The sequence below is a fragment of the Oncorhynchus clarkii genome, chromosome 6 (genome assembly GCF_045791955.1).
Source record: "Oncorhynchus clarkii lewisi isolate Uvic-CL-2024 chromosome 6, UVic_Ocla_1.0, whole genome shotgun sequence".
In the NCBI taxonomy this organism is placed as follows: Eukaryota; Metazoa; Chordata; class Actinopteri; order Salmoniformes; family Salmonidae; genus Oncorhynchus; species Oncorhynchus clarkii.
This window is the reverse complement of record NC_092152.1, coordinates 24,445,852-24,465,879: the sequence shown is the minus strand read 5'-3', so window position 1 is coordinate 24,465,879 and position 20,028 is coordinate 24,445,852. Positions and strand designations below refer to the sequence as shown.

General features: G+C 44.6%; 1 protein-coding gene across 10 annotated transcripts in view; it reads left to right on the top strand.

Moving 5' to 3' along the window:
- Positions 1–20,028, top strand: part of LOC139410851 (nuclear receptor corepressor 2-like) — a 184,285-nt gene that overhangs the window by 118,854 nt on the left and 45,403 nt on the right. For 7 of the 10 annotated variants that reach the window (XM_071156429.1, XM_071156437.1, XM_071156434.1 and 4 more), the window contains exons 10-17: positions 937–1,109; positions 1,916–2,012; positions 2,743–2,921; positions 3,647–3,701; positions 3,824–3,922; positions 9,144–9,343; positions 12,636–12,796; positions 16,267–16,329. In XM_071156429.1, coding sequence (XP_071012530.1) covers positions 937–1,109; positions 1,916–2,012; positions 2,743–2,921; positions 3,647–3,701; positions 3,824–3,922; positions 9,144–9,343; positions 12,636–12,796; positions 16,267–16,329 — 1,027 coding nt within the window. The remainder of the gene's footprint in view (positions 1–936; positions 1,110–1,915; positions 2,013–2,742; positions 2,922–3,646; positions 3,702–3,823; positions 3,923–9,143; positions 9,344–12,635; positions 12,797–16,266; positions 16,330–20,028) is intronic. The other 3 variants (XM_071156439.1, XM_071156430.1, XM_071156431.1) reach the window with 2 other exon arrangements.

Below are 20,028 nucleotides of genomic sequence, written 5' to 3'. Positions count from 1 at the left end.
ATAGTTTCTTAGTGTAAGTAGAGGTCCCAGGCCAGCTCCAGACAGGAGAGGGGATAGTTTCTTAGTGTAAGTAGAGGTCCCAGGCCAGCTCCAGACAGGAGAGGGGATAGTTTCTTAGTGTAAGTAGAGGTCCCAGGCCAGCTCCAGACAGGAGAGGGGATAGTTTCTTAGTGTAAGTAGAGGTCCCAGGCCAGCTCCAGACAGGAGAGGGGATAGTTTCTTAGTGTAAGTAGAGGTCCCAGGCCAGCTCCAGACAGGAGAGGGGATAGTTTCTTAGTGTAAGTAGAGGTCCCAGGCCAGCTCCAGGCAGGAGAGGGGATAGTTTCAGAGTGCGGCCTGCGGAGACATGTTTTAAGAGGCTTCAGAAGCCTATGTCTCCTCCAGGGTTAATGGTTTGCTTTACTGCCTGCCTCGCCGAGGAGCTGGAACAATATGGAGTTTTGTTCTTGTCATGACTCAAGGTTACATTCAGCAGAAGCACAGTGTAGTATGCCGCATGGACAAGCATGCTGAGAAGACCGGGAGGGAGGAAGAGATTAGAGGACTAAAGAAACCAAGAGGAGGGAATAGAGCACATGTAAACAATTATGTTCATCACCATAGTCACCTTCCATGGGAATAGGGCTAGAGAATGCAACCTGGGTCCAGCATGATGAGTTGGTAGGAACAACAGCATATTATTAGTGTATTATACAGTGTATATATTATTAGTGTATTATACAGTGTATATATATATTATTAGTGTATTACTGGTCTTTTCACAGATTTCACGTTGCTCAACTACTAGGCATATTTCCTTTGAATTCTGGTTTGTGGCACATGCTATTTCAGATGTTCTAATGACATCCTGATATGAGGAGAAAAAAGGGACACTTGTTATTTGGTATGAGTTAGGTTCTTTGAAATGGTGATTGACCTGGTTGTTCGTCTTCTCAGGAACAGAAGTTCTGCCAGCGCTATGACCATCTGATGGAGGCCTGGGAGAAGAAGGTGGAGCGCATTGAGAACAACCCCCGGCGCCGGGCTAAGGAGAGCAAGGTGCGAGAGTACTACGAGAAACAGTTCCCTGAGATCCGCAAGCAGAGAGAGCTGCAGGAGCGCATGCAGAGGTGAGTCAAGGCCCCGGGGCCTCCTGCTCCTCCTCAATATTCTAGGTTGTGTGTGCTGTATTTAAAACATAAGATAAGAGATGTGGGTTTTTTTACAATTTTACCCCCCCTTTCTCCCCAATTTTGTGGTATCCAATTGTTAGTAATTCCTATCTTGTCTCATCGCTACAACTCCCGCACAGGCTTTGAAGAGACGAAGGTCGAAAGCCATGCGTCCTCCCAAACACAACCTAACCAAGCCGCACTGCTTCTTAACACAGCGCGCATCCAACCCGGAAGCCAGCCGCACCAATGTGTCGGAGGAAACATCGTGCACCTGGCGACCTTGGCTAGCGCGCACTGCGCCCGGCCCGCCACAGGAGTCGCTGGTGCACGATGAGGCAAGGGTATCCCTACCGGCCTAACCCGGACGACGCTAGGCCAATTGTGCGTCGCCCCACGGTCCTCCCGGTCGCGGCCGGCTGCGACAGACCCTGGGCGCGAACCCAGAGTCTCTGGTGGCACAGCTAGCGATGCAGTGCCCTAGACCACTGCGCCACCCGGGAGGCCAAGACATTCCATTCTGTTAAAACAAAGTCTTATTACATTCCGTTGAGTTGTTGCTTGATTACAGTATGAGCAGAAGTGTGTGTGTGTGTGTGTGTGTGTGTGTGTGTGTGTGTGTGTGTGTGTGTGTGTGTGTGTGTGTGTGTGTGTGTGTGTGTGTGTGTGTGTGTGTGTGTGTGTGTGTGATGTCAAAGAAGGAAGAGCTCAGTTCCAGTACCTGCAGTGTGTTGACATGTCCTCTGTGTTCCCCCTGTGTGGAGCAGCCGGGCGGGGCAGCGTGGAGGAGGACTGGCCTCATCTGCAGCCCGCAGTGAACACGAGGTCTCTGAGATCGTTGACGGCATATCAGAGCAAGAGGTGAGCTCTTACACTTCACCTCTCCTTCCACCCTCTCTCCCCTCTGGACCAGCCATTTCTCCCATCTCTCAATATACAGTGTTCTTGTCATGCTTGTTGCTTGACTCACTCAAGCACTAATGTATTTGTCACACGTAAGTTACAGGACACAGTTACTGTAGCTGCATAACACTTAGAACTAGTTCAGGAAGCATGTGATGATTTGTGAAATGTGATCCAGACAGATGCACAAATACACACACAGAGTAAATAGACTATAGTTCTGCCACTTGCACAACCAAAGAGGTTTTACTCTGACCGTGGAAGGGGGGAGTGTTCTGAGTGTTCCACAGGAAAGGCTAGTCATCACACTGAGTACAATACAGGGCCAGTGTTTATCTGTAAGGTCAGCCCCACTCAGCTGTGGTTCCTTACATCTGGATAAGAACTGACTGCTCACACCAAGCGTGCAGCATCTCTCTCGTCCCCTCCTCCTCCCCGACCTCAAACTTCCTCTACATCTTATGACCTCTTACACACTTAACAAAACACGACTGCTTCGACTGTCTCACCACCACTGTCTCTATACACTGTGTTTATCTCAGCCTAATGTTTGGAAAGCTCTGCCTTGGTGTACACTACAGTGTACTCACTCCAAGACATCTTGTCTGTTTGTCTGATTGTGTGTGTGTGTGTGTTTGTTTGTTTGTTTGTTTGTTTACAAACATGTGCGGGTGCGTGTTTGTGTCAGAACACCGAGAAGCAAATGCGCCAGCTTGCGGTCATCCCTCCCATGTTGTTTGACGCCGAGCAGCAGCGCATCAAGTTCATCAACATGAACGGCCTGATGGACGACCCCATGAAGGTGTACAAGGACCGGCAGGTCATGAACATGTGGAGCGAACAGGAGAAGGACACCTTCCGCGAGAAGTATGTTGTACACACCGTAGAATTACTCTGCCTAGAATGTCAGGAGTGTGTGCTGTGCAGTAGTAGACAAAACATTGTTTCGTTTTTCTGATAGCAATCAGACTGAGATTGTGAACTATCCAAAGGTCAGGGAGTTGTTGAGGAAGTTAATCTTCCGTCTTTGTGAGAAATGGAGGATACATCAACCAGTCAAACCGAACCCACAGACGGAGATCAGAGACTGTAAATGCTTCCCCTGTGCAGAGAGGGAGAGGGAGAGAGAGAAGAGTAGAGAGAGAGAGATGCGGATGTGATGCCTGCTGCTGCAGTCTGGATTGTCTTGTCCACTCAGCCTAAGCCCATATAAAAACACATCAATAAGAGAGAGTTGGAAGAGATGTAAGCAATGCTCAGTACTGTCTGTGTTATCCGATTGGGATATCGAGCAATGTTCGTCAGGATGTGCTGATAAAAGTATGGTGAGGGAGCTCTAAGCTAGTGTTGATGAGAGCATGCGTTAGATGAATAATAGAGTGATATATCTCTGGAGAGATGGATGTGGGACTGTGTTGTGATGTCAGCACTGATGAGAGCCTCTTCTCCCATCAACCAAACTACACATGCGTCACTCACTCGTCACTCACTCCTCAATTTACTTGCATATCAAAAGACTGAATGCTTCCAGATCATTGATTAGATCATTTAAAAAATAAAAAGCATATTAATCTGTCTGCTCTGTGTCACAGGTTCATCCAGCACCCAAAAAACTTTGGCCTGATTGCTTCTTTCCTGGAGAGAAAGGTACAGTTTGGAAGATCCTTCACTCCATGCACAGTGATGGACCCTGAGTCCTGACACATGAGTAGTCTTTTTCACATATTGTTTTGGAGATGAGGTCCTAGTAATGTTGTGTTTTGTTTCAGACGGTGGCAGAATGTGTCCTCTTCTACTACCTGACCAAAAAGAACGAGAACTACAAGAACATTGTGCGCAGGAACTACCGGCGCCGTGGCAGGAGCCAGGTACTGTAGTTACAGAACTTAACTTGAACAACTTGAAACCACTCCTAGGGCTGTTGCTGTGACCGTATTACCGCCACACCGGGTCATAAAGGCAGTCAAATTCCACGTGACCATTTAGTCACGGTAATTAGGCTTCTCCAAGCTCTGCTGCTGCTGCTGGTCAATAGTAGCCTTCCAGACTTGCTAACTGCCTGGTACTCAGCACTCTGTTGTCCCTCTAATCACTCTGACATCGATGCAAATGTGATCGAAAATTTGATCAAACACGTCATGTGAGCTCAAGTTGCGCAACATTTCTACAGGTTATGCAATTGCGCGAGAAAACAGAGAGATGGCATCTACTAAAAAGAGGAGGATCCCATAAGCTTTCTATAGACTAGGCCTACTATATTTGTTTGTCAACTTTCCTAATATTAAGCACATGGCTTATCTTTACAACAAGCCTATAGCTTACCTGGCTGGCATGATAATGAACCACGGGAAAAGCTTCCTCCATTCGCTGTTTAAGTGCATAGATGACATGTGTTTCTTTCACTGCCCGTGTTTCGAGACACGTGCATGATAATGTTCCATTCTAAATCAAAACAAATTTCACGCAGATATTATTTAGTGTACCGTACCAGTCAAAAGTTTGGACACACCTACTCATTCAAAGGTTTTTCTTTATTTGTACTATTTTCTATGTTGTAGAATAATAGTGAAGACATCAAAAATATGATATAACACATATGGAATCATGTAGTAACCAAAAAAGTGTTAAAAATCAAAATGTATTTTATATTTGAGATTCTTCAATGTAGCCACCCTTTGCCTTGATGACTGCTTTGCACCCTCTTGGCATTCTCTCAACCAGCTTCACCTGGGATGCTTTTCCAACAGTCTTGAAGGAGTTCCCACATATGCTGAGCACTTGTTGACTGCTTTTCCTTCACTCTGCTGTCCAACTCATCCCAAACCATCTCATTTCGGTTGAGGTCAGGTGATTGTGGCGGCCACTCATCACTCGCCGCCTTGGTCAAATAGCCCTTACACAGCCTGAAGGTGTTGGGTCCTGTTGTAAAACAAACGATAGTCCCACAAAACGCAAACCATATGGGATGGCGTATCGCTGCAGAATGCTGTGATAGCCATGCTAGTTAAGTGTACCTTGAGTTCTAATAAATCATAGACAGTGTCACCAGCAAAGCACCATCACACCTCTTCCTCCATGCTTCACAGTTGGAACAACACATGCAGAGATCATCCGTTCACCTGCGTCTCACAAAGACACGGAAGTTGGAACCAAGAATCTCAAATTTGGACTCATCAGACCAAAGGACAGATTTCCACCAGTCTAATGTCCATTGCTCGTGTTTCTTGGCCCAAGCCTGTCTCTTCTTATTATTAGTTAGTGTCCTTTAGTAGTGGTTTCATTGCAGCAATTTGACCATGAAGGCCTGATTCATGCAGTCTCCTCACTGCAGTCAGTCAACTGTTGAGTTGTGTCTGTTACTTGAACTTTGTGAAACGTTTATTTGGGCTGCAATTTCTGAGGCTGGTAAAGCTAAGAACTTATCTTCTGCAGCAGAGGTTTCTCTGGGTCTTCCTTTCCTGTGGCGGTCCTCATGAGATCCAGTTTCATCATAGCACTTGATGGTTTTTGCGACTGCACTTGAAGAAACTTTCAAAGTTCTTGTCATTTTCCGTATTGACTGACCTTTATGTCAGTAATGATGGACTGTCGTTTCTCTTTGCTTATTTGAGCTGTTCTTGACAACATGGACTTGGTCTTTTACCAAATAGGACTATCTTCTGTATACCACCCCTACCTTGTCACAACACAACTGATTGGCTCAAACGCATTAAGAAGAAAATAGATTATACAAATAAACTTTTAACAAGGCACACCTGTTAATTGAAATGCATTCTAGGTGACTACATCATGAAGCTGGTTGAGAGAATGCCAAGAGTGTGCAAAACTGTCAAGACAAAGAAAGGGTGGCTACTTTGAAGAATCTCAAATATATAATATATTTTGATTTGTTTAAAATTTGTTTTGGTTACTACATAATTCCATGTGTTATTTCATAGTTTTGATGTCTTCACTATTATTTTACAGAAAATGTAGAAAATAGTCAAAGTAAAGAAAAACCCTTGAATGAGTAGGTGTCCAAACGTTTGACTGGTAGTGTATGTAAAGACGAGATTAAATCAAGAATAGTCTGATGGGGGACAATATTAGCCTATCACTTGTGAATTATATATTATCACTTGTGAATGATGCCCAGCAATAGAAACTGCCTTTTTTTGTGACTTTTTCTAATCATAGTCGCACACCTCATGTAGCCTAGCCCATAGGCCTATATGTTTTGGTGTATACGGTTTGTATCACAACTAAGGTGGCCAAATAACTTCTTAAAATTAAGCACATGAATCTGCTTTTACAAGGGGTTTAGAGCCTAACTGGCATACATGTGTGAGTTTCATGTTTTGGGAAAATAATTTTCACCACAAAAATGCACATTTATAATAAAAGCATTACATGCATAATTACATTTGTGGTCACTTTTGATATTGGGGTTTTCCCACTAATGGAACATTCACGCTTATAGCCTACTGCTATATGCGCATTGCTGCGCTTATAATGTGACAGCCAAATAGTTTCAACATTGTAAGATAAACGTTCTGATCTGTTGCGTCAGCCACATTGCGTAAATAATTTTTGGGGATGCTAGTGGTTGTATTACTTAAGGATATATTGCATCCCACAACTGTCCCAGACTAGGTTTGGAATATTTATTTCTCACACAGAATAGAATAGGCACACTTTTGTACTATGAGCGATAGTAGATTGACATAGGCTAGTGCTTTTGCTGTTCATTAGGCCTACTCATCTTGTTGGCTGATGAAAAGTAAATGTGGACATTTCTTCCAATGTCTTCAAAATGCACCTCGGAATTGGATAAGGATGCGCGCAGTTGCATCCCTGATGTCTGTCTTCACTTGTATCCTGTGAGAAAGACCCGATCACATGATTGAGAGCCATGTGAGTTAGAGGTGCTTCGGAGCGTGCAGCACTCAGGCACAACGCAGCACTCCGGGCCAAGGGCACAACGGCCACTGGCCGCAAAATCATGGATTTTTTTTAGGGTGCATTATGGCCACAAAGGGGATACCGCCGTGAAATTCGAGGCATTACCAAGTGTCTGTCAAATAGTGAATGAGAGACTAATGAAGTGTGTACAGCCTACTCAATAAAGCAAAGCAGAGCTCATGCCTTTCAAGCGACTTTTTTCAAAAACTTTTTTCAAATCATCATTCGAGTCGCATCATGCAGCCTTACATGGAACCGCACGTGCGCCATTGTGCATACATTCATTTAGTCCCCAAACGTGATCACGACACACAGGTTAAAATATCAAAACAAACTCTGAACCAATTACATTAATTTGGGGACAGATCGAACAGCATTAAACATTAATGGCAATTTAGCTAGCTAGCTTGCACTTGTTAGCTAATTTGTCCTATTTACCTAGCTTGCTGTAGCTAGCTAATTTGTCCTGGGATATAAACATTGAGTTGTTATTTCACCTGAATGCACAAGGTCCTCTACGCTGACAATTAACCCATACATAAAACGGTCAAACAAATCGTTTTTAGTCATCTCCTCCTTCCAGGTAACATACCCATGGGACTCTGTCTGAGCAGTGGGATCACTAGAGGATAGGTCATCATGCAAGCAGCACACCGATTATGTGACACGTGCCATTGTGTTCCCCCTTCATGTCAGCACTAATGTGTCCGTATTGACAAGATTTTTTTAAAACAGGTGGTTTCCATTGCTAATTAGCTCCCAGTTATTACTTAGGCCCAGATCGGGTGTTAGGCATTTAATCCAACGGCGGTGTGGTGGGTGCTAATGAAATGGTGCATTAATTAGCCAGCAACCTTTCTGTGGTCGTGGCTGGGTGTCTCCTCATTTCTCCCAGAGACACCTCATCTCATTACCTATCTAGTGAACGTTTAGCTCAGCACACAAACACTACGGGTTCGTTAACAGAGCTGCTTGAGTACTGGGGCTAATGCTAATAACACAGGGAGAAGAACATAGGGAGGGAATCGAGGGAGTCGGCGAGTGAGAGATTTGTAGGAAAAGAGAGAGGGAAATGGGAGAGTAGAGGAAAAGGCTCAACAGGACCACAACAGCTAACGTTAATGACACCTAGAGAGAGAACAAGAGGCGGGTGAGTACGTAGTAATAACAACAAAAAAGCTCATCAGCGCCCAGCCTTGATTAATATATATATAGATATTTTTTTGTAAAGCAGAGTAGCAGAGCAGAGATACAGTAGCAGGCTTTTAGATATCACCTGCCTGAGCCTGACTCTTAAGACACCTGTGAATGGCCGTGAGTTTGCTGTTCGGTCTGTTTAGGTGCATGACTCCATAGAGATAATGGCAGTCTATTGAGATGATTGGGCTGCTGTTTGTTGTCTCCAGGTTCCCAGTGGGAGGGAGGAAAGGAGGGAGAGAGGGAGGGGGAGAGCGAGGGAGACCATGTTTATCCACTGGAGAATCAATCAGTGTTATGGCTTTTATTTGCGTTGGGTTGAGTTAATCTTTGAGAGAGGTGGGACATCAACTCTAGTGACATGGTTCAAATGGAGGAAGGTATCCCTGTGAGAAAGGTCCATTTTGATTTAGCCTCCCCCTCTCTTACTCTCTTTCTCTGCCTTTTTTGTGTTTCCATGCCCAGAGCTAGATGACTCTGTTATTAAAGTAGACATGGGATTGGATTGGCTTCACCTCTAGCTATAAAACCATTTACAGAGCTGTAAGAAAAATACCTTAGCACACAGCACAACTCCCATATACTGAGGCAACTGTCCTTTACAATGCTCAAATAAGTGTAGTTTCCACCAGTTATAACAGTGTTAGTGGCAGGTCTTTGGCAGTCTGCAGTATTTCTTTAATGATATGAACCTGAGACCAGACAGACAGGAAGTGGAAGAGGAAGTGGTTCTGGGTGCCAGAAGAAGGAAGACATATGGGCTGTCCTTGTGGTGTACCTACTGGTATTGATGGCAGAATGACCTCAACACTACTACACAGCTCATGTTTTTGTGTGTGTATATAGGTTCTTATGCGCGTCTGTGTGCGCGTGTTCACACCATGTTTCCTGTTACCAGGGATCATGTTTGTAACTAACTAAATGTTGTCGTCTTTTCTTCCACCCCAACAGCATGGCCAACAGCAGCAACAACAGCAGCAACAGCAGCAACAACAACAGCAGCAACAACAGCAGCAGCAACAACAGCAACAACAACAACAAGTGAACCGCAGCAGCCAGGAGGACAAGGAGGAGAAGGAGAAGGAGAAAGAGAAGGAGGGAGAGAGGGAGGAGGAGAAGACTGAGGGGGAAGAAAAGGAGGATGTAATGAAGTGAGTTTGCTTGCCTTCCTCTCTCTAAATTAAGTTAGATTTGTTTGCCCTGACTATATCAGGAAAGGTCATCATCATAACCCTGACTAGATCAGGAAAGGTCATCATCATAACCCTGACTAGATCAGGAAAGGTCATCATCATAACCCTGACTAGATCAGGAAAGGTCATCATCATAACCCTGACTAGATCAGGAAAGGTCATCATCATAACCCTGACTAGATCAGGAAAGGTCATCATCATAACCCTGACTAGATCAGGAAAGGTCATCATCATAACCCTGACTAGATCAGGAAAGGTCATCATCATAACCCTGACTAGATCAGGAAAGGTCATCATCATAACCCTGACTAGATCAGGAAAGGTCATCATCATAACCCTGACTAGATCAGGAAAGGTCATCATCATAACCCTGACTAGATCAGGAAAGGTCATCATCTCTTACTTTTAAAAACAGCTGTTTTTCTTTTTCTCACTCCCAGTAGGCTACCAAAAGCCACATTTTTAAGATTCCTTATTACATTTTTTCAGAGTATTAAACCTGCAGTGCCTTCAGAGTATTCACACACATAGCCTTGACTTTTTCCACATTTTGTTGGGATTAAAATGTATTTAATTTGTAATTTTTTGTCAATGATCTACACAAAATACTCTGTCAAATTGTAAGGCCTTTTTTGTTGAAGCTCCTTTGGCAGCGATTACAGCCTCTAATCTTCTTGGGTATGACACTACAAGCTTGTATTTGTGGAGTTTCTCCCATTCTTCTCTGCAGATCCTCTCAAGCTCTGTCAGATTGGATGGGGAGCGTCACTGCACAGCTATTTTCAGGTCTCTCCAGAGATGTTAGATTGGGTTCAAGTCCAGGCTCTAGCTGGGCCACTCAAGGACTTTCAGAGACTTGTCCCAAAGCCACTCCTGCGTTATCTTGGCTGTGTGCTTAGGGTCGTTGTCCTGTTGGAAGGTGAACCTTCGCCCCAGTCTGAGGTCCTGAGCGCTGCGGAGCAGGTTTTCATCAAGGATCTCTCTTGCTCTGTTCATCTTTCCCTCAATCCTGACTAGTCTCCCAGTCCCTGCTGCTGAAAAACATCCCCACAGCATGGTGCTACTACCACCGTGGTTCACCGTAGGGATGGTGCCAGGTTTCTTTCAGATGTGTTGCTTGGCATTCAGGCCAAAGAGTTCAATCTTGGTTTCATCAGACCAGAGAATCTTGTTTCTCATGGTCTGAGAGTCCTTTAGGTGCCTTTTGTAAATCTCCAAGCAGGCCGTCATGTGCCTTCTACTGATGTGTGGCTTCAGTCTGGTCAATCTACCATAAAGCCTGATTGGTGGAGTACTGCAGAGATGGTTGTCCTTCTGGAAGGTTCTCCCAACTCTACAGAGGAACTCTAGAGCTCTGTCAGACTGACCATCGGGTTCTTGGTCACCTCCCTGACCAAGGCCCTTCTCCCCAGATTGCTCAGTTTGGCCGGGGGAACAGCTCTAGGAAGAGTCTTGGTTGTTCAAAACTTATTCCGTTTAAGAATGATGGAGGCCACTGTGTTCTTTGGGACCTTCAATGCTGCAGAAATGTGCCTCTACACAATCCTGTCTTTGAGCTTTACAGACAATTCCAGATCTATGCCTCGACACAATCCAGTCTCGGAGCTCTACGGACAATTCCTTCGACCTCATGGCTTGGTTTTTGCTCTGACATGCACTGTCAACTGTGGAACCTTATATAGACAGGTGTGTGCCTTTCCAAATCATGTCCAATCAATTGAATATACCACAGGTGGACTCCAATCAAGTTGTAGAATCATCTCAAGGATGATCAATGGAAACAGGATGCACCTGAGCTCAATTTTGAATCTCATACTTATGTTAGAAAGGTATTTCTGTTTTATATTTTACATTTCAATAAACCTGTTTTCGCTTTGTCATTATGGCTGTAACGTAACAAAATGTGGAAAAAGTGGTCTGAATTCTTTCTGAATGCACTGTATATTGAAGAGATAAGAATGCAGCCAATGCTATGTGTTTCACTAGATATAAATGGTACTCCTCTTGTCTATTTCATGTTTGGGTGTGAAAATGATCGTTTTTAACCTCAGATACTCTTTGCATATCTGACGAAATGCGGTTTCACTGTGAGCCCTAGTTCTTGTGTTGTGGCCATGTTTAGATAACGTGTCATAGATTCTCTGTATGATTTTGAGTTCTTGCTGTGACTAATACGTTTCTTGTAATTCAGCAGAACTCTAGCCGATCTGTTGCGTAATCCTTCTCCTCCTACTTTTATAAACAGCTGTTTTCCTGTTTTTCTTCTCTCACTCCCAATAGGCTACCAAAAGTCACATTTTTAAGATTCCATACTTATTTTCTTTTTCGATGGGAGGAAAAGTGATGTGATTGACAGCCTAGCAACACCGTTACTGCACTGTCGGTTGCTACAATAATCCAGCAAGTCTCCAGAGCTGGGAGCTCCAGAGTGTGTGATTTGCTGTGTGATGCTGCCTTGCACTGGCATCTCTGTAGGCACAGTTCCAGCGTGATGGATAGGAGGATGGTGAAATGTGTCAGTGCTGCTGAGCACTGCAATCTATGTGAGCAGTGGAACAGCACTCACTCAATGCAGTGTTGTTGTCTTCATGAGAGTCGCATGTTTCACAGGGAAGAGCAGTGAAGGATGGAAGTCCATCATCATCATGTCCAATCTTCTAGTGACGCTCCCAGCTCTCTGAATAGAGGTTGGACAAGTTGGAGTTGTTTGGTGCTGCTGACAAACAGAACAGTGAACAGGAGTTGTCCTGCCTGTCTGAATGAGTGGTGTTGATCATGATGAAGAATCTTCGGTGCTTCCAGTACTTGGGCTGAGGAGAGCAGGCAGAGGAGTCCCTGACTCCCACTACCCCTGTGGTGGCTGCCTGTAACCCCTGGCACAACTGGCACTGCTATATCTGGTGTGCAAGGTAGCAGGACAGGGCCGCCTTAGAATAATGGACCAGGTGAAAATGAATGGATGAACACCGGCTACAAAATCACTGTTTATCTGTTAGCCTGCCATGACACTGACGGGATATATCGCCTTGCTTGCAAAACTCCAAACTACTCTCTCCTGAGCCTTGAGGCCTGTGTGTGCGCATGCCTGTGCACGTCTGTGTGTGCTTTGGCACATACTGTAGTTATTTTCTGTTTTTTAACCCAGACAGACCTCTGCACTTTGTCAGGTTTTAAGTTAACAAACTAAACAGTACACGTGCAGGCAGTGAGGAAGAGGGTAATCATGATGTGACTGACACTCTCCCTGCAGGGACGATACCTCTGGTGAGGACGGGGAAGACAAAGAGCCCACGGTGGCCTTAAAGGGTCGACGCACGGCTAACAGCCAGGGCCGGCGCAAGGGCCGCATCACCCGCTCCATGACCAGCGAGGTGGAGGAGACCGCCACGCCGCCGCTCAGCGGTGAACTCGGTACGTCTCACACTACTGCTATAGTCTACACTGCCGCATGTCTTTCACTGCATCTTCACCCAATGTTCTTTTCACCTGACTACATTTTCATCACACAACTCAGAAACCGAAAGGGCCAGGGTCTCTTTGAGCAGAAATATTTAACGTCTATATTTTGGTCTGAAATGTCGCTGATTGGCGGTATGTTTGAAGGAAAAATATGGCCATGATATTGCTGAAGCATGTCTGTTTAGTAGGTCCACCTGATTTAATGTGAACTGAGCACATGAACACTCCCGTCATTGCTGTGTTTATTTCCCTTCTGATATCCCACACCACAAGGGTGCACTGTAGATCTGTCTCAAAACAATTTGACACACGTGCACCGAATACACACACACCTTGGCCTGGAAGGTGCCTTTAAGATAATTTTTGCCTAAACAAGAGAGAGCCAATAAATTGATACTTAATGAGAAAATACCAGGGATGCTTTAAGAAATGAGGAGATGGGAATCTCAATGGCCAGTGAATGGAGGAACGTATAATGAACCTACATAAATGTATGTAGTTCAGTCCTTGAGCTGTTCTTGTCTATTGATGTTCTGTATTATGTCATGTTTTGTGGGGACCGCAGGAAGAGGAACTGCTACTTTTGCTAATGAGGATCGTAATAAAATACCAGCAGACTGTCGATCAATCGCGTTCACATTGTTATGCTGCGTCATGCGGTCGCTAAGATAATCATCACGCAATCCCTTCTAAAAGTCAGATTATGAGTCAAAGTGTGCTTATTTTCCTCAACTATGTAATGTCACGATTTCAAAGCTATACGATATTACAGAGAACAAGTTCATTATCTCACATCTCGGAAAAGATTTGTAATGTTGTGCTTTTTATTTACGTAATTCATGCTAATGTTGGGTTTTTGAGCGATTTTTGTTCTATTTTTATTTCACCTTTATTTAACCAGGTAGGCCAGTTGAGAACAAGTTCTCATTTGCAACTGCGACCTGTCCAAGATAAAGCAAAGTAGTGTGACACAGACAACAACACAGAGTTACACATGGAATAATCAATAAACAAGCCAATTACACAATAAATAAGTCAATGACACAGTAGAGAAAAAACAAAGTCTACAGTGGGGAGAACAAGTATTTGATACACAGGTTTTCCTACTTACAAAGCATGTAGAGGTCTGTAATTTCTATCATAGATACACATCAACTGTGAGATACGGAATCTAAAATCACATTGTATGATTTTTAAGTAATTAATTTGCATTTTATTGCATGACATAGTATTTGATCACCTACCAACCAGTAAGAATTCTGGCTCTCACAGACCTGTTCGTTTTTCTTTAAGAAGTCCTCCTGTTTTCCACTCATTACCTGTATTAACTGCACCTGTATGAACTCGTTACCTGTATAGAAGACACCTGTCCATACACTCAATCAAACAGACTCCAAGCTCTCCACAATGGCCAAGACCAGAGAGCTGTGTAAGACATCAGGGATAAAATTGTAGACCTGCACAAGGCTGGGATGGGCTACAGGACAATAGGCAAGCAGCTTGGTGAGAAGGCAACAACTATTGGCGCAATTATTAGAAAATGGAAGAAGTTCAAGATGACGGTCAATCACCCTCAGTCTGGGGCTCCATGCAAGATCTCACCTCGTGGGGCATCAATGATCATGAGGAAGGTGAGGGATCAGCCCTGAACTACACGGCAGGACCTGGTCAATGACCTGAAGAGAGCTGGGACCACAGTCTCAAAGAAGACAATTAGTAACACACTACGCCGTCATGGTTTAAAATTGTGCAGCTCACGCAAGGTCCCCCTGCTCAAGCCAGTGCATGTCCAGGCCCTTCTCAAGTTTGCCAATGACCATCTGGATGATCCAGAGGAGGAATGGGAGAAGGTCATGTGGTCTGATGAGACAAAAATATAGCATGACAACGACCCGAAACACACAGCCAGGGCAACTAAGGAGTGGCTCCGTAAGAAGCATCTCAAGGACCTGGAGTGGCCTAGCCAGTCTCCAGACCTGAACCCAATAGAAAATCTTTGGAGGGAGCTGAAAGTCCTGAAACCTGAAGGATCTGGAGAAGGTCTGTATGGAGGAGTGGGCCTAAATCCCTTCTGCAGTGTGTGCAAACCTGTTTAAGAACTACAGGAAACGTATGATCTCTGTAATTGCAAACAAAGGTTCCTGTACCAAATATTAAGTTCTGCTTTTCTGATGTATCAAATACTAAGGTCATGCAATAAAATGCTAATTCATTACTTAAAAATCATACAATGTGATTTTCTGGATTTTTGTTTTAGATTCCGTCTCTCACAGATGAAGTGTACCTATGATAAAAATTACAGACCTCTACATGCTTTGTAAGTAGGAAAACCTGCAAAATCTGCAGTGTATCAAATACTTGTTCTCCCCACTGTATATACATTGTGTGCAAAAGGCATGAGGAGGTAGGCAATAAATAGGCCATAGTAGTGAAGAATTACAATTTAGAAGATTAACACTGGAGTGATAAATGAGCAGATGGTGATGTACAAGTAGAGATACTAGTGCGCAAAATAGCAGAAAAGTCAATAAAAACAGTATGGGGATGAGGTAGGTAGATTGGGTGGGCTATTTACAGATGGACTATGTACAGCTAGCACCCAATTGACTCCTATTCACTCCTTGGAGTGCACTCCCCTTCACAGAATTGCCCAGAATGCACCACATGGCTCATTGACAATGTAGGGCAACGTACACAATGGGCGTTAATGCGAGTTTCCCCGTCTAATTTCTTTAAAGTATCCCGAACGTACTCATTAAGGCAGCAATACTCATCTGTCTCAGCTTTTTATTCTCTCTGCAGTTTGCAAGGCTGCCTTTATATGCATGCACGCACACACACACGCTGTAGCTGTAGGCGATTAGGGTTTTGATGTTTCAACACTTCAGTGAGTGGTTGGTTGCTCCTGCTGCTGTGGGTTTGTCCCTGGGAATCCCCAGGTGGCCTGATCCAGCCAGAGGGGCTCTGTTCTGATCAGTATCTCTAGTGTCTCCTCTCACTGTTACTGGGCTTGTTTCTCCGTCCTCGCCTGCTGTTACTGTGCCCGTCACAGCCCTACAGAGAGGACACAACAGCACTAAAACCACAGCTCCTCTCCTCTTCTCGTTTTCTTTCCTGTCTTCTCTTCTGCCAGGGTCAGGCTGGTCCCTACTGTAGACAGTTGGAACAACCACTTATTATGTCTCTAATCATTAACTGACTTTCTCCTCTTAAACTAACAGCCCCTGTCGACCGGCTCTACTGTGCTGCACCAGCAAGCAGCAAAGACAACCCTGCCCCCTAGCTTTTCTCTTTTCTCTCTCTCTGTCTCTCCCTCTCTCTCTCGGTCAGTCGCTCGCTCGCTCTCTCTGTCTACTTGAGACTCCCCTCCCCCTCCCTCCTGCCCGCTTTCTAACGTGGTGGTTCTGCTTTTATCCTTTCAGCCAATCTGGAGATGAATGAGAGCTCTCGATGGACTGAGGAGGAGATGGAAACCGCCAAAAAAGGTAAAGAAAATCGAACAAAAAACAAGTTACCTCTGTGTTTGAAATACGACCCAGCAGCGCCATTGTCATTCAAAAGAAAACTTTCCTTGTCAAAGAGAAAACCGCCCATAGAATTAGCTTGGCGAGGTTTTCTCGAAAGTGGTGACAAGTGCATGTGCCTGTGACTTCCTGTCAGATGGGCTAGGCTGCAGCCACGTGCTGTCTGTCTGTCTGTCTGTCTCTCTGTCTCTGTCTGTCTCTGTCTGTCTCTGTCTGTCTCTGTCTGTCTGTCTGTCTGTCTGTCTGTCTGTCTCTGTCTGTCTGTCTGTCTCTCTCTGTCTCTGTCTGTCTGTCTGTCTGTCTGTCTGTCTGTCTGTCTGTCTGTCTGTCTGTCTGTCTGTCTGTCTGTCTGTCGCTGCTCCGCTGCCTGACCCAGGGCTGTGTCCTACACGCCTGCCATGGCTGTTTCTGAAGCCACTGTAAAAGTCCCCCCCTCTTATCTTTGGCTAGAACAGCTCCAACTGCAGAAGTCTGTTTACTCTTTACATGGCCTGTTTATTGTCTTTGACTGAAGATTACCCTGGCCCCGCCTGGACTGTGGGTCCTGCAGAGAGAAGGTGGCTGTGATTTTGCCTGTCTTTTTGCTGTGGTGTAGTTGTGTTGCGTGTGCTGCACACAGCTCAGTCTACAGCAGTGGTAGGTAACTAGATTCACCTGCAGAGTGTATGGTCGATGGCCACAACGTAATTATAATAACTTGTACTCTGCAAATTGACCACAACTAAGCCCAATAAAATATTGTATTTGACAATAACAATCATTCCTTAACTTGATTACTTTGAGACAAGATCACATACGTCTCTTTTTTTATGGGAATACTTGGGAACAGATTTCCTCAAAAACTTTACCGAAAAACTTTGGGGGGGCCCCCCCAAAAAATACCTTGCGGGACGGTTTTGGCCTGTTTTGATGACGTGTCATGGATTCTCTGTATGATTTTCAGTTCTGGGTATGACTACTACCCGTCTTGTGATTCAGCAGAGCACTTGCCGATCTGTTGTGTAATACTATTTTTTCTAAAGAAGTTCCTTTATCACCATGAATGTGCTAGTGAAGGGAGAAATCCTATGCAGCCAGACACCCAGTCATTCTGTCTCGTGGTGTGGTGTTGTTTCTCCTGCTGCTGGCAGTCTGCAGACTCTGTCTCTGGGGGTTGTTGTAATGACTGGCGCTGGCCCTTGAACATGGCCCTGAGTAGTAATCCTGCTTAATGTCTTCAACTCCATTCTCCTGCACTGGGATTAGTGGGCCGCTGCATCCCAGGGGATTAGTCCTGCAGCCCAGTGGGAGCTGGGCTTCTATGAAGGGCTTATGTAACCACAACCACAGGGCCCCTGTCTGTTGGGGGGGGGTATTTAACCCCCCCACCCCCACCCCACTCTGCCATTGCTCATCAGCCAGTAACCATGCCTGCCAAAAGGGCTTCCCCCTCCACGGCTCCTCATATGTAGAGTAGCCCACCAGTCCCAGCCCAGCCCCGCTCCCCTAACCCTGGCCTGAATGTAATGCCAGCCCGACAGTCAAGGTGCACACTCCACTTCCAGGCGCTTGACCTGTATATGTTTTAAGAGGCTTACATCTCCTCATGCTAATGTGTTTGTCCCCTTGTGCTAAAAAGATCTCAATAATGACATTCATAGCATGGCAGCATTACAGCGTGGCAGTGCCAGGAATCCCCCATGGGATGGCAAGGCCACAAACTTCGACGGATTGCCCTTGTCTTTCCTGGTCAAAAAGCCTGGCATCTTTAACAAGGGATTGTAGAACTTTGTTAAGTCTCCCTCCCTTGTCCTTGTATATCCCTTTTAGTGTGGTGTGTGTAATTAAGGTAGGGCTCTATGCGCGCCTTAGTTGAACAATTTAGGAGCACCCAAATACATTTAGGAGCACAATTAATGTATTTGAGGGAGAGTTTTTATTATAAGAAATTATTAAAAGTGCATGAATAAAAGTTTTTGGGAGTGTGCCATGCTCAATCAAGTACAATGTACCCTTAAATATTTGAGTCACTTAGGTGAAAGAAAAATGTTCAGCTGCCCCTTTAAGGGGCTGGCCAGTTATGTGGTGGGACCAATCATTTATATATACACTAGAGGACTGACAAGGGCAATGTTTGGAAGCACACCTCCTCCGAAGCACACCTCCGTCTTGACACTCATCCTCCATTGTAAAAAGATATATATTTTGGAAGCAATAGAAATGCATTTATTAATGTCTAGATTCATTTTTGACACATTTATTATATTACAGACACCTAAAAGCATACTTTTCAATTATGTTATTTGAGTTAAACATAAAAAATAAAATAATATATAACATACTAATGTTACTGTCCCCACTACAACTAAATACTTAAATACATGTAATTTTGTCCCTGAAACATTTAATTGAAATACTGTAGAATTCCATTCATTACTATGGAGGACTGCTCCTACTGGGGAGTGCCAATATGGCCGACTGGTGGCTTCAAAGGTGCTCATCGGCCAATAAGTTACATCACAAATACAGGGTATATATACATCATTGGGTGGGACGCCCAGGTCTGTCTGTGAGAGAAGATTCTCTGACGTCTCTTCCCTAGCAGTTGAGCAAGCTCAAATTAACATTGAAAAACAACGTTTTTATTTATTTAACCTTTTATTTATACATGTTTTTTTCTCATTGAGATAATATCTCTTTTCCAAGAGAGACCGGTAAACAAAACGATGTAAATAACCAAGAAACAGGAGTCAGTCACTTTTATTTATACATGTTTTTTCTCATTGAGATAATATCTCTTTTCCAAGAGAGACCGGTAAACAAAACGATGTAAATAACCAAGAAACAGGAGTCAGTCACGTTTAGTAGACTTTCGGGTAAATTCAACCAACTTCTATGCCTGTGCACTTTTTTAAATGAATCTTTCAGCACTTCACTCACAGTGCGCAGAGCGCCCAAGGCACTGTTGCTGCTTGAGGTGAGATATATGGGACTCTAGTTCTTTGTGTGATTAGCTACCAGCAATGAAACAAAACGGCAGAAATACCTTTTTGCTGTATATCACAACTCGCACATATGCTCATACGTTACTTTTTCAGTTCACACACATCTATTTTTAATGCGGAAATGCGATTAAAATGGTCGCACTGTAGAGCCAGGTAAGGTTGTGTGTGTGTGTGTGTGTGTACTCGCTCATTGGCTAGTGTTTGTTATGTAAGTTCTCTAATCTGGCAGGCTTACTTGGGCAGCCAGGCAGCTGGATAATCGGGTCGCTCCCTCCATGCCTGCGGTAGTACTGTACAGGTCCTTTTAAAGGAGTAGTAGGTAGAGCTCTCTCTGTTGTGTTCTTCTGTGCTCTGGACTGTTGGAGTGGATCAGGCCAGAGCATTCTCCCCCCTTTCCTCTCGCGCTCCAAACTCTCTCCTCTGGCCTCCCAGTCAGTGTGTCCTGAGATGGCACAGGCCCAGATTGGCAGGAGCTGTGGAAGATTATTATTTTTTTTCATTTTCGCTCTCTCCCTTTCTCGGTGTTGTTGTAGACTGGAGAGGGGTCACATTCAGGATGAAAAGCAGGTCAGTCAGGAAAAATGTGAAACCCTTTATGCTTTCTCATGGTATCAACATCATCTCCCCCTTTCTCTTCCTTTCCTCCATTGTCCCTCTAGCTCAACTCCCCTGCTCT